At 42.8% G+C, this 13,296-nt stretch overlaps 1 protein-coding gene across 5 annotated transcripts in view; it reads left to right on the forward strand.

Annotated features, from left to right (window-relative positions):
* LOC126293188 (S-phase kinase-associated protein 2-like) overlaps nucleotides 1-13,087 on the forward strand; it is a 114,544-nt gene extending 101,457 nt beyond the window's left edge. For 4 of the 5 annotated variants that reach the window (XM_049986304.1, XM_049986303.1, XM_049986306.1 and 1 more), the window contains one exon: nucleotides 11,258-11,715. In XM_049986304.1, the coding sequence (XP_049842261.1) occupies nucleotides 11,258-11,405 (148 nt within the window). In that variant the 3' untranslated portion in view covers nucleotides 11,406-11,715. Of the gene's footprint in view, nucleotides 1-11,257 lie in introns of all 5 variants that reach the window. The other variant, XM_049986302.1, reaches the window with a different exon arrangement.
* Nucleotides 13,088-13,296: the final 209 nt, after the last annotated feature.

Raw genomic sequence — 13,296 nt, forward strand, 5'->3', positions numbered from 1 at the left:
GGGGACGAGTCGGGCAACAGACCAACAACAACATACGACGACGGACTATGACCGACACGACAAGGAAGAGATAAACAACGGAGGCTTGTGGAAACCACAACACCAAACACCAATAGTAAATCCACTCTGAACCAGAGCCAGGCAAATGTCAACAACGAGCAACGACCAGAACACAGTACCGCCGAGATAGAAATGAAATCCAGAGCGAGTACCAGACTGACTGGACTAGGGCAGAGCGGGTCCCTATATAAGAAACCAGAGGGAGCGGCTATTGGCCACTGTCTGCACGTGGCGTAGCGGTCACGTTGCGCTGCGCGGAATATCCGCCGCGGAGGCGGAGTCCGCTATGGGCTGACCACGTCCATTTGTTCTGGCCCGTGTTAGACTTCTGCGGCGGAAGGTACTAGAGTCTTCTGATTAGTTCACTGCTTCTAAATCCTGGGGTCCAGGATTCTATTCCTGGCCTGAACAGAGATTTTCTTCATTCACTGAAGTGCGATTTGTCCTTATTCTTTTGTCTTCTCTTCATTGACGCACAAATAGCTGAAGTGGTGTCAAATACGAGGACAGGGGGGGAAAAAAAAAAGAAATCGTGACACCCAGAAGGAATTGTATGACAAAAGTTGATAGACATGTTTCTACAACTAAAAGAGTATGTCCATTCAAATTACACAGCAGTTGCATAAGAGTGCCTTTAATAGTGCCTCTATGAGGTCGCATATCAGGTTTGCTTTAAATAAGTGCTGTAACGGTCAGGAGTGTTGGTTACCTTTGAGACTGGTGAGTTGATGTTAGTCAAGATCGCCTTTAAGGCAGCAAAGACACCATTATCAACACCTCACAGAGTTCGAACAAGATCATGTAATAGTGTTATGAGGAGCGGGATGCTCCTTCTCAGTGACATCAGTGGTCATAAGAAGACTGGACTCTGGATGGCCACGTGGCATTACCGAGAGAGGAAAACCACTGTGTTTGGTATATGGCACTGGCTCACTGTACTGCATCGTCTGCAAGTATTTGAGCAGCAGTCGGCACCACACACAGACGCCTGTAGCACACATTCCATTGATCCCAAGCCACCACCATTTGCGACTTCAGTGGTGTCAAGTGAGAGCTCGTTGGAGGCCAGGGTGGAGGTTTGTCATGTTTTCTGATGAAAGCTGTTTCTTCCCCGATGCCAGTGATAGCTGTGTGTCGGTTAGAAGGATGCCGGTCAAGGGCCTGCTAGCAGTCTGTCTGCTTGCGTGACACACTGGACCTACACCAGGAGTTATGACCTGGAGTGCAGTTTTCTATGGCAGCAGGAATACCCTGACTGAATTTCTACATCAATCCTGCGATTCGACCTATTGTGGGGTGTATACGGCCCAGGACAACCGGGAGATCTGGGAAAACCCAGGAATTTTTTCATCTGGGAGAAAAGCGGGAAAAACCCGGGAATTTTTCATTGTTTTAGTTTTCAGTTAAATTTTTGTGATTATGACTGGTGGGAACCAACACTCCACAAAGGATATTACTGTATCCCACTTCTGCAGAATAATACCTGAGCAACAAAAAATAAACGAGAGAAAAGAATACGGAAATAAAACTTAAGTTGCAAAGGAAATGCGCCATATACAACAAAAAAGCACAGTACTCGTACAACAGCAAAGGGTGTCAAAGGCTTCAGGAATGCTATGCAATGCTTCCTAACAACAAATTTCCTCCGTTGAGCGTAACATGACAGCTGTTTACAGCAGATTCGTTTGAGCAGTTGCGGTAGGGCTCTTGAGCATGCGCAGTCGTGTATGATTAGTACTTTCTGCCGCTTCTGGGTACAGATGTGTGGCTGGGCGCCACTATCTAATATTGCCCCGGTTCGGAAATGTTGTAGATCCGGGGCTGATGCTCAGACTAGTCAGAGTTGTAGTGGGGATGTGGGTAGTCTCCATGTGACATGTGTTTACGTTTAGTGATTTTGCTGTTTCCTCTTCATTTATTGCTCTCATGTTAAATGAAAACAAAACGGATTTCTGTGGCCGGGAGCTATCAAGTGAACTAAAATACGTTCGTATAATTACAGAAGGCTAAAATATGTTATTAGTTTCAGGTTTTATTTCCACCTCTCTTGAGACGAAGTGTTTAATTTCACACTGCAGGCTACTTTCAACCCCCCCTCCCCCCAATTGAGTTTCATTTCCTAAAGTGCCTGGAAATTCTATGTTGGTGTATAAAACCATAAACATTCAAAGAATTGATAAGTTTTACATTTCAGTGGAAAAGTATACTGTCACTTCACACGGAAAAAGTGTGTTTTCACCCAGGAGAAAGTGTGTTTTCAAACGGGAAATCCGTGAAACTTTTTCCTTGTCATGTATACACCCTGTATTGTGCTGCCATTTGTGAACAGCTCTCCAGGGGGTGTTTTACAACACGTTAATGCTCATCCACATCCCACTGTTGTAATCAGACATTCTCTACATTGTGCCAAGATATTGCCTTGGAGTGCTCAAACACCATTTCTGCCTCCTATTGAGCAGATACGGGACATAATCAAACGACAGTTTGTGTCAGCCAGAAACAGCATTCACTGTTACTGCACTGACTGAGCAAGAGCAACAGACATGGAACTCGATTACACAAATTGACATCCGGCACCTGTACAACACAATGCATGTGTGTTTGCATTCAACAGTCTTTCACTGGGTATTGATGCACCAGCATTTCATATTTGCAATGGCTTATTGCCCTTACATTAACTTGTGATTTTGCAGTGTTAATCACTTAAGTATATTACCTAGCCAAATCTACACTACTGGCCATTAAAATTGTTACAACATGAAGATGACATTCTACAGATGCGAAATTTAACCAACAGAAAGAAGATGCTCTGATATGCAATTGGTAAGCTTTTCAGAGCATTCACACAAGGTTGGCACCAGTGACGACACCCACAGTGTGCTGACATGAGGAAAGTTTCCAACAGATTTCTCATACACAAACAGCAGTTGACCATCATTGCCTGGTGACACGTTGTGGTGATGCCTCATGTAAGGAGGAGAAATGCGTACCATCACGTTTCCGACTTTGATGAGGGTCGGATTGTAGCCTATCGCGATTACAGCGTATTGTATCGCGACATTGCTGCTCGCGTTGGTCAAGATCCAATGACATTTAGCAGAATATGGAATCGGTGGGTTCAGGAGGGTAATACGGAACGCCATGCTGGATCCCAATGGCCTCGTATCACTAGCAGTCAAGCTGACAGGAATCGTATCTGCATGGCTGTAACGGATCGTGCAGCCACGTCTCGATCCCTGAGTCACCAGATGAGGAATTTTGCACGACAACAACCATATGCACGAACAGTTCAACGGCGTTTGCAGCAGCATGGACTATCAGCTCGGAGACCGTGGCTGCGATTACCCTTGTTGCTGCACCACAGACAGGAGCGCCTGCGATGGTGTACTCGACAACGAACCTGGGTGCACAAATGGCAAAATGTCATGTTTTCGGATGAATCCAGGTTCTGTTTACAGCATCACAATGGTTGCATTCATGTTTGGCGACATTGCGGTGAATGCACATTGAAAGCGTGTATTCGTCATCGCCATACTGGCGTATCACCTGGCGTGATGGTATGGGGTGTCACTGGTTACACGTCTCGGTCACCTCTTGTTCGCATTGATGGCACTTTGAACAGTGGACGTTACATTTCCGATGTGTTACGACCCGTGGCTGTACCCTTCATTCCATCTCTGCAAAACCCTACATTTCAGGAGGATAAAGCAGAACCGCATGTTGCAGGTCCTCTACGGGGCTTTCTGGATACAGAAACTGTTAGACTACTTCCCTGGTCAGCACATTCGGCAAATCTCTCACCAACTGAAAACGTCTGGTCAATGGTGGTCAGGCAACTGGCTTGTCACAATACACCAGTCACTACTCTCGATGAACTGTGTGGTATTGTGTTGAAGCTGCATGGGCAGCTGTACCTGTACGCGCCATCCAAGCTTTGTTTGACCCAATGCCCAGGCGTATCAAGGCTGTTATTAGGGCCAGAGATGGTTGTTTTGGGTACTGATTTCTCAGGATGTATGCACCCAAATTGTGTGAAAATGTAATCACATGTCAGTTTTAGTATAATATCTGTCCAAAGAGTTCTTCTTGGTGTAGCAATTTTAATGGCCAGTAGTGTAGTCCCAGAATTTTATCACTCAACACTATGTTTCGATGTAGAAATTTTTTTTTCATCACTGTAGAAGACTACCAATGGGTTAAATGTTAACGTTTTAAGTACTTGATTGGTTAATTTTACAAGACTTGGTCATAAATGTCTATAAAATATTTTCTATTGTAGAATATATATTGTTTCAAGTACTTAAACTATTATTTAAGTTGAAAACCAAGAAATGATTATAATCAAACAATGGAAAATCCAGGATGGAATGTAACAATATTATGAACAGGAAAGTTGTTACTCACCATATAGCAGAGATGCTGAGTCGCAGATAGGTCCATCAAAATGACTCTCACAAATAGTTTTCAGTCAGTAAGGCCTTCTTCTACAATACACGCACATGCATGCACAAACAGACCACACGTGCCCGACTGCAGTCTCGGGCAACTGAAACCGCAATGTGAGCAGCCCCAGTGTGTGATGGGAATGGTGACTGTGTGGAGATAAAGAGGAGGCTGGGGTGGGGAGGGGGAGGGGTGGTATGGTATGGTATGGTATGGTATGGTATGGTATGGTATATGGTATGGTATGGTATGGTATGGTATGGTATGGTATGGTATGGTATGGTATGGTATGGTATGGTATGGTATGGTAGACAGTGAAGTGTTGCAGTTAGATGGTGGGCAGGGGAGAAGTGGTGGCTGAGTGGGAGGGGGAGGGGGGTGCGGGTGGGGGTGAAAGAAGTAGAGGGAAAGGAGAGAAGTAAGCAGACTGGGTGTGATGGTGGAATGACGGCTGTGTAGTGCTGCCGTGGGAACAGGGAAGGGGCTGGATGGGTGAGGACAAGGAGTAATGACAGTTGAGGCCAGGAAGGTTACAGGATTGTGGGATGTATTGCAGGGAAAGTTACCACCTGCGCAATTCAGAAAAGCTGGTGTTGATGGGAAGGATGAAGGATGTCATGTTTGGCAGCGTGTTCGGCAACAGGCTGGTCTGCTTGTATCTCGGCCACAGTTTGTCGGTGGCCATTCGTGCAGACAGACAGCTTGTTGGTTGTCATGCCTGTATAGAATGCAGCACAGTGGTTGCAGGGCCGTGCGAGGGAGCTGCACGGTCTAAGGCACCTTGTCACAGTCCGCACGACTCCTCTGTTGGAGCTTCGAGTCCTCCCTTGGTCATGGGTTTGTGTGTGTTATCCGTAGCATAAGTTAGATTAAGTAGTGCATAAGCTTAGGGACCAATGACCTCAGTGGTCCCATAAGACTTTACCAGGAATTTCCACCACAGTGGTTGCAGCTTAGCTAGTAGATCACATGCTGGCCACTGTGGCTGAGTGGTTCTAGGCACTTCAGTCTGGAACTGCGCTGCTGCTACGGTCGCAGGTTCGAATCCTGCCTCGGGCATGTATGTGTCTGGTGTCCTTAGGTTAGCTAGGTTTAAGTAGTTCTAAGTCTAGGGGAAGTCATACCTGTGGTCTAGGGGTAGCGTCTTCGATTCATAATCAAAACGTCTTCGGTCCCGGTTTTGATCCCCGCCACTGCCTAAATTTTGATAAACGATCAGCATTGGCGGCCGAAGACTTCCGGCATAAGAAGTCAGCCTCATTCTGCCAACGGCCTTGTCAAAGAGGGCGGAGGAGCGGATAGAGGTTCAGGGCACTCTCTTGTTCTAGGGGTGGGAAATTGCCCCTAAAGGCAGAAGAATCAGCAATGATCAACGACATTAGGATGCAGAAGGCAATGGAAACCACTGCATTAAGGACATGTGGCCTGTAGTTGAAGAAGTGTCATCATGATCTCTCCATTGGCAAAAGATTCTGGAGTAGTCCCCCATTCGGATCTCCGGGAGGGGACTGCCAAGGAGGAGGTTACCATGAGAAAAAGATTGAATAATCAAAGGAAGGATAATGTTCTACGAGTCGGGGCGTGGAATGTCAGAAGCTTGAACATGGTAGGGAAACTAGAAAATCTGAAAAGGGAAATGCAAAGGCTCAATCTAGATATAATAGGGGTCAGTGAAGTGGAAGGAAGACAAGGATTTCTGGTCAGATGAGTATCGGGTAATATCAACAGCAGCAGAAAATGGTATAACAGGTGTAGGATTCGTTATGAATAGGAAGGTAGGGCAAAGGGCGTGTTACTGTGAACAGTTCAGTGACCGGGTTGTTCTAATCAGAATCGACAGCAGACCAACATCGACAACGATAGTTCAGGTATACATGCCGACGTCGCAAGCTGAAGATGAACAGATAGAGAAAGTGTATGAGGATATTGAAAGGGTAATGCAGTATGTAAAGGGGGACGAAAATCTAATAGTCATGGGCGAGTGGAATGCAGTTGTAGGGGAAGGAGTAGAAGAAAACGTTACAGGAGAATATGGGCTTGGGACAAGGAATGAAATAGGAGAAAGACAAATTGAGTTCTGTAACAAGTTTCAGCTAATAATAGCGAATACCCTGTTCAATAATCACAAGAGGAGGAGGTATACTTGGAAAAGGCCGGGAGATACGGGAAGATTTCAATTAGATTACATCATGGTCAGACAGAGATTCCGAAATCAGATACTGGATTGTAAGGAGTACCCAGGAGCAGATATAGACTCGGATCACAATATAGTAGTGATGAAGAGTAGGCTGAAGTTAAAGACATTAGTCAGGAAGAATCAATATGCAAAGAAGTGGGATACGGAAGTTCTAAGGAATGACGAGATACGTTTGAAGTTCTCTATCGCTATAGATACAGCAATAAGGAATAGCACAGTAGGCAGTACAGTTGAAAAGGAATGGACATCTCTAAAAAGGGTCATCACAGAAGTCGGGAAGGAAAACATAGGTACAAAGTAGGTAGCTGCGAAGAAACCATGGGTAACAGCAGAAATACTTCAGTTGATTGATGAAAGGAGAAAGTACAAACATGTTCCGGGAAAATCAGGAATACAGAAATACAAGTCGCTGAGGAATGAAATAAATAGGAAGTGCAGGGAAGCTAAGACGAAATGGCTGCAGGAAAAATGTGAAGACATCAAAAAAGATATGATTGTCGGAAGGACAGACTCAGCATACAGGAAAGTCAAAACAACCTGTGGTGACATTAAAAGTAACGGTGGTAACATTAAGAGTGCAACGGGAATTCCACTGTTAAATGCAGAGGAGAGAGCAGATAGGTGCAAAGAATACATTGAAAGCCTCTGAGTGTGAAGATTTGTCTGATGTGATAGAAGAAGAAACAGGAGTTGATTTAGAAGAGATAGGGGATCCAGTATTAGAATCGGAATTTAAGAGTTTTGGAGGACTTACGGTCAAATAAGGCAGAAGGGATAGATAACATTCCATCAGAATTTCTAAAATCATTAGGGGAAGTGGCAACAAAACGACTATTCACGTTGGTGTGTAGAATATATGAGTCTGGCGACATACCATCTGACTTTCGGAAAAGCATCATCCACATAATTCAGAAGACGGCAAGAGCTGACAAGTGCAAGAATTATCGCACAATCAGCTTAACAGCTCATGCATTGAAGCTGCTTACAAGAATAATATACAGAAGAATGGAAAAGAGAATGGAGAATGCACTAGGTGATGATCAGTTTGGCTTTAGGAAAAGTATAGGCACGAGAGAGGCAATTCTGACATTACGGCTAATAATGGAAGCAAGGCTAAAGAAAAATCAAGACACGTTCATAGGATTTGTCGACCTGGAAAAAGCGTTCGACAATATAAAATGGTGCAAGCTGTTCGAGATACTGAAAAAAGTAGGGATAAGCTATAGGGAGAGACGGGTCATATACAATATGTACAACAACCAAGAGGGAATAATAAGAGTGAACAATCAAGAATGATGTGCTCGTATTAAGAAGGGTGTAAGACAAGGCTGTAGCCTTTTTGCCCCTACTCTTCAATCTGTACATCGAGGAAGCAATGATGGAAATAAAAGAAAGGTTCAGGAGTGGAATTAAAATACAAGGTGAAAGGATATCAATGATAAGATTCGCTGATGACATTGCTATCCTGAGTGAAAGTGAAGAAGAATTAAATGATCTGCTGAACGGAATGAACAGTCTAATGAGTACACAGTATGGTTTGAGAGTAAATAGGAGAAAGACGAAGGTAATGAGAAGTAGTAGAAATGAGAACAGCGAGAAACTTAACATCAGGATTGATGGTCACGAAGTCAATGAAGTTAAAGAATTCTGCTACCTAGGCAGTAAAATAACCAATGACGGACGGAGCGTGGAGGACATCAAAACCAGACTCACTATGGCAAAAAAGGCATTTCTGGCCAACAGAAGTCTACTAATATCAAATACCGGCCTTAATTTGAGGAAGAAATTTCTGAGTATGTACGTCTGCAGTACAGCATTGTATGGTAGTGAAACATGGACTGTGGGGAAACTGGAACAGAAGAGAATTGAAGCATTTGAGATGTGGTGCTATAAAAAAAAGTAAGTCTAGGGGACTGATGACCTCAGATATTAAGTCCCACAGTGCTTAGAGCCAATTTTAAATAAATTCTTTTTTGATTTCTTCACATTTTTATGGAGCCATTTTGTCTTAGCTTCCCTGCATATCCTATTTATTTCAATCCTCAACGACTTGTATTCCTGAGTCTCCCGGAGCATTTTTGTACTTCCTTCTTTGAACAATTGAAGTATTTCTTCTGTTACTCATGGTTTCTTTGCAGTTACCTTCTTTGTACCTATGTTTTACTTCCCAACTTCTGTTATCACCATTTTCAGAGATGTCCATTCCCCTTCAACAGTACTGCTTACCGAGCTATTCCTTATTGCTGTATAGCCTTAGAGAACTTAAAGCATATCTCGTCATTCCTTAGTACTTCCGTATCCCACTTCTTTGCTTATTCATTCTTCCTGACTAATGTTTTAAACTTCAGCCTACTCTTCATCACTATTATGTTGTGATCTGAGTCTATATCTACTCCTGGGTACGCCTTACAATCCAGTATCCGATTTCGGGATCTCTGTCTGATCATGATGTAATCTAATGGAAAACTTCCCATATCACCGGGCACTTGCCAAGTATACCACATCCTCTTTTGATTCTTGAACAGAATATTCACTATTTCTAGCTGAAGTTTGTTACAGAAATCAATTAATCTGTATCCTCTATCATTCCTTGTCCAAAGCCCATACTTTTCTGTAACCTTTTCTTCTACTCCTTCCCCTAAAAATGCATTCCAGTCCTCCCTTTACATACTGTATTACACTTTAAATAGCCACATACACACACACTCTCTCTCTCTCTCTCTCTCTCTCTCTCTCTCTCTCTCTCTCTCTCTCTCTCTCTCTCTCTTCAGCTTCAGCTTCAGCTTGTGACGTCGGCATGTATACCTGAACTATTGTTGTCGGTATTGGTTCGCTATCGATTCTGATAAGAATAACCCTATCACTGAACTGTTCACAGTAACACTTTCTCTGCCCTACCTTCCTATTCATAACGAATCCTACTCCTGTTTGCCGCTGTTGATATTACACTGTTCTCATCTGACCAGAAATCCTTGTCTTCTTTCCACTTCACTTCACTGACCCCTACTATATCTAGATTGAGCCTCTGCATTTCCCTTTCAGATTTTCTAGATTCCCTACAACATTCAAGCTTCTGACATTCCACACCCCAACTCGTAGAACATTATCCTTACATTGATTGTTCAATATTTTTCTTGTGGTAATCTCCCCCTTGGCAGTCCCCTCCCAGAGATCCAAATGGGGGACTATTCCGGAATCTTTTGCCAATGGAGAGAACATCATGGCACTTCGGTTACAGGACACATGTCCTGTGGATACACATTATGTGTCTTTAATGCAGTGGTTTCCATTGCCTTCTGCATCCTCATGCCGTTGATCTTCGTTGATTCTTCGCCTTCAAGGGCAATTTCCCACCCCAGGGACAAGAGAGTGCCCTGAACCTCTGTCCGCTCCTCTGCCCTTTTTTGACAAGGCCGTTGGCAGAATGGGGTGATTCCTTATGCCGGAAGTCTTCAGACCCCAATGCTGATTATTAACACCAACAATACCTCCACTTCAACAGCTGCCACCCATTCCGTACCAAAAAGTCCCATCTGTACAGCCTAACCACCCGTGGTCGTCGCATCTACAGTGACGAGCTGTCTCTGTATACATCAACAGTCTCACTGCAGCCTTCACAGACCGTAATTATCTTCCCAAACCTTGTGCACACACACACACACACACACACACACACACACACACACACACACACATTTTTCATCATTAATTATGTTGTGCACACGACATGCATTCCATTTAATGGAATGTTTTGCTCCTACTATGATTGTATACTTTCTGACTTACCATTTTTCAGCATTAATTATGTTGTGCACACGATCGAGCGCGTGCAACATAATTAATGCTGAAAAATGATAAGTCAGCAAGTATACGATCATAGGAGTAAAACATTCCATTAAATGGAAACAATCCATTTGCGAGAGAAGTGTGAATGTTTATTTAGGAGCTACCACCGACATAATTTATTGTGAAGATGTTTTACTGGTGCACACGAAAAGCAACCTCTAATGTGATGTATGTGACTGCTAACAGAACAAGAAGATTAATTAACCCTTTTCATTTACCTCCTCCTGCCAGTGACAAACTAAAATGGCTTGGCAGCAGTGATATGCTTGTTCACGTATGTGTGTAATCAGTGTCAAAAGAAGCATGAACCAAAAAAATAAGGAAACAATTGCTACATCACAACCACAAAGTTAAAGGGATTGCATTGTCACAACAAAGGGAGTTGTGAGGTATGACATCTCCCAGTTACACTGATCAGCTGATGTTTGTATTTGGTATGTCAAACTAAGCAGTTATGCGGAACACTATTGGCTTTGTATGCTTCTGAAGTTCAGACCTGTTCAGTGTAAAGTTTATTGTCGATGAGGATTTACTTCCCTTGATTCCAAATAAACCGATAAATTTCCTCGGTATCCCATTTACATCACAGCAGTGAGGATTTCAGTGTATCTGGTGTGTGGCATTATAAGAAATGGGATTATAAGAAACAGTGCATGACGAATTGCAGAAACACAAGTGTCAGTGTGACATCCTTTTTTTCTACATCCACAGGGAGCTCCGTGTGACATATGAGAGTGAAAATGATTTCACTGAGCTGCAACGTAAAATGCCGAATCTCAAGATCTCCAACACTGCCTGGGTGACAGAGGATGATTTCCCAAAAGATGACGATGCAGATTACAGTCACCATGACGGATGATTTATAATCCTTGTTCACAATTTGGTTGCGTTACCTGTAATTGTGCCCGTGAAGTCTCTTTGTCTTCCTCCTATTGTTCTCCGACTATTAATGGACATAACAAAGATTCGTTAAATAAAGAGCAAAACATTGCAGCAACTGGGTATTCAATCTCTTCATATTTATTAAAACCCAATGTTTCCTCTTTTTGATTAGTTTTGTAACCTCAAGGAGCTTCAATATTCAATTGAGACCTGTAAGCTACACCAAATAACAAAATAACACAGAGTTCACTCGTACCAGAGTGATATACTTCTTTACACCGTTCTGACATACGCTGAGGTGCCAAGTAGTGGGTTCCCCCCCCGCCCGACACCTTACATACCTAACATATAGTGACTGTACATTTTAACTAAATGAATTGCACACCTAGCTAACCGAGCGAGGTGGCGCAGTGGTTAGCACACTGGACTCTCATTCGGGAGGATGACGGTTCAATCCCATCTCCGGCCATCCTGATTTAGGTTTTCCGTGATTACCCTAAATCGTTTAAGGCAAATGCGGGATGGTTCCTTTAAAAAAGGGCACGGCCGATTTCCTTCCCAATCCTTCCCTAACCCGAGCTTGTGCTCCGTCCCTAATGACCTCGTTGTCGACGGGACGTTAAACACTAACCACCACCACCACCACCACCACCACCACCACCACACACCTAGTTACCATTTGTCTTACATAGCTCTGACCATTTAAGGCTTTTGTGCAATACCTCTTTATAGACACACGGAATACACCTATCACAAAATAATAAAATACCAGATTTCTTTGTATTAATATAAAAAACAGGAAAATAGAAAGAGACAAAGATGGAATAGTCGGCTAAGCAAGTTTGCGTACTTAATTGCTGTATAATTAGAAAATGGCAAAATTATCAGTACTACATTATGGGAGAGCATTTCACTGTGAAAGAGAATTTCCAAAGTTTGCTAATAACTTTCCAAAAGCTCAAGCTTTCTACTTGGAATGTCTGTCTGCTTAGGTGGGTGGTAACGTGCCCACCTTCCATGCGAGTGGGCCCAGGTTTGATTCCCAACCAGGTTGAAGATTATCTCTGCTCAGGGACTTGGCATTGCGTTGTCGTCGTCATCATCATTTCATTCTCAACACTGGTGTGCAAGTCACCCAATGTAGCATCGACTGAAATAAGACTTGCACTTGGTGGTTGAACTTCCCCGGATGGGGGCTCCTGGCCAGCGATGCCATATGCTCATTTCTTTTTTTCTTTTTTTATTGGAATAATTGATAGACTAAATAGTTATTTTAATGAAAGTATGTATTTTTGGAAGTAGAAAAATGGGGATTACGGAACTATTGTACTGAATTTTGGAAATACACTATTTATATTTGGAGCCTTCTAGAACATGAAAATTTTCATCTGAATGACTTTTGAATTATATAGTTATTGTGATATTAAAACATTTATTAAGAGAAAAGGGAGTGATTGCTTACACATAAGCTATACCATTCTAGAAACTAACAAAATTTCATGTTCCCAAGATTTGAGTGTACATTAAAACTGAATTTTTTTTGTTAAACACGATATTTCCAGCGAACTGATTGTTGTGTAGCTAAAAACTGTCACTAATTACATTTTATGAAATACTACTTGAATAATAAGTAGATAATGTTGTGTAACTATTTTATATGTGCAACAAAAAGAGAGATTAGAAAAGGAAAAACATAATACTGATATCAAGAACAGTGTAACAAGAAGTTGATGTTTCCTCTGTTACAGTTTGCTAAAGATAACTTCGGAGCTACTTTGTGGATGGAGTATCTGATGATTCAACGAAAGGCATGAAACGGTTTTAGCCAAATGTAGTGGCAAAATGATGTCATTTTATGGTTCTATTTC

The sequence above is a fragment of the Schistocerca gregaria genome, chromosome 10 (assembly GCF_023897955.1).
Source record: "Schistocerca gregaria isolate iqSchGreg1 chromosome 10, iqSchGreg1.2, whole genome shotgun sequence".
Lineage (NCBI taxonomy): Eukaryota > Metazoa > Arthropoda > Insecta > Orthoptera > Acrididae > Schistocerca > Schistocerca gregaria.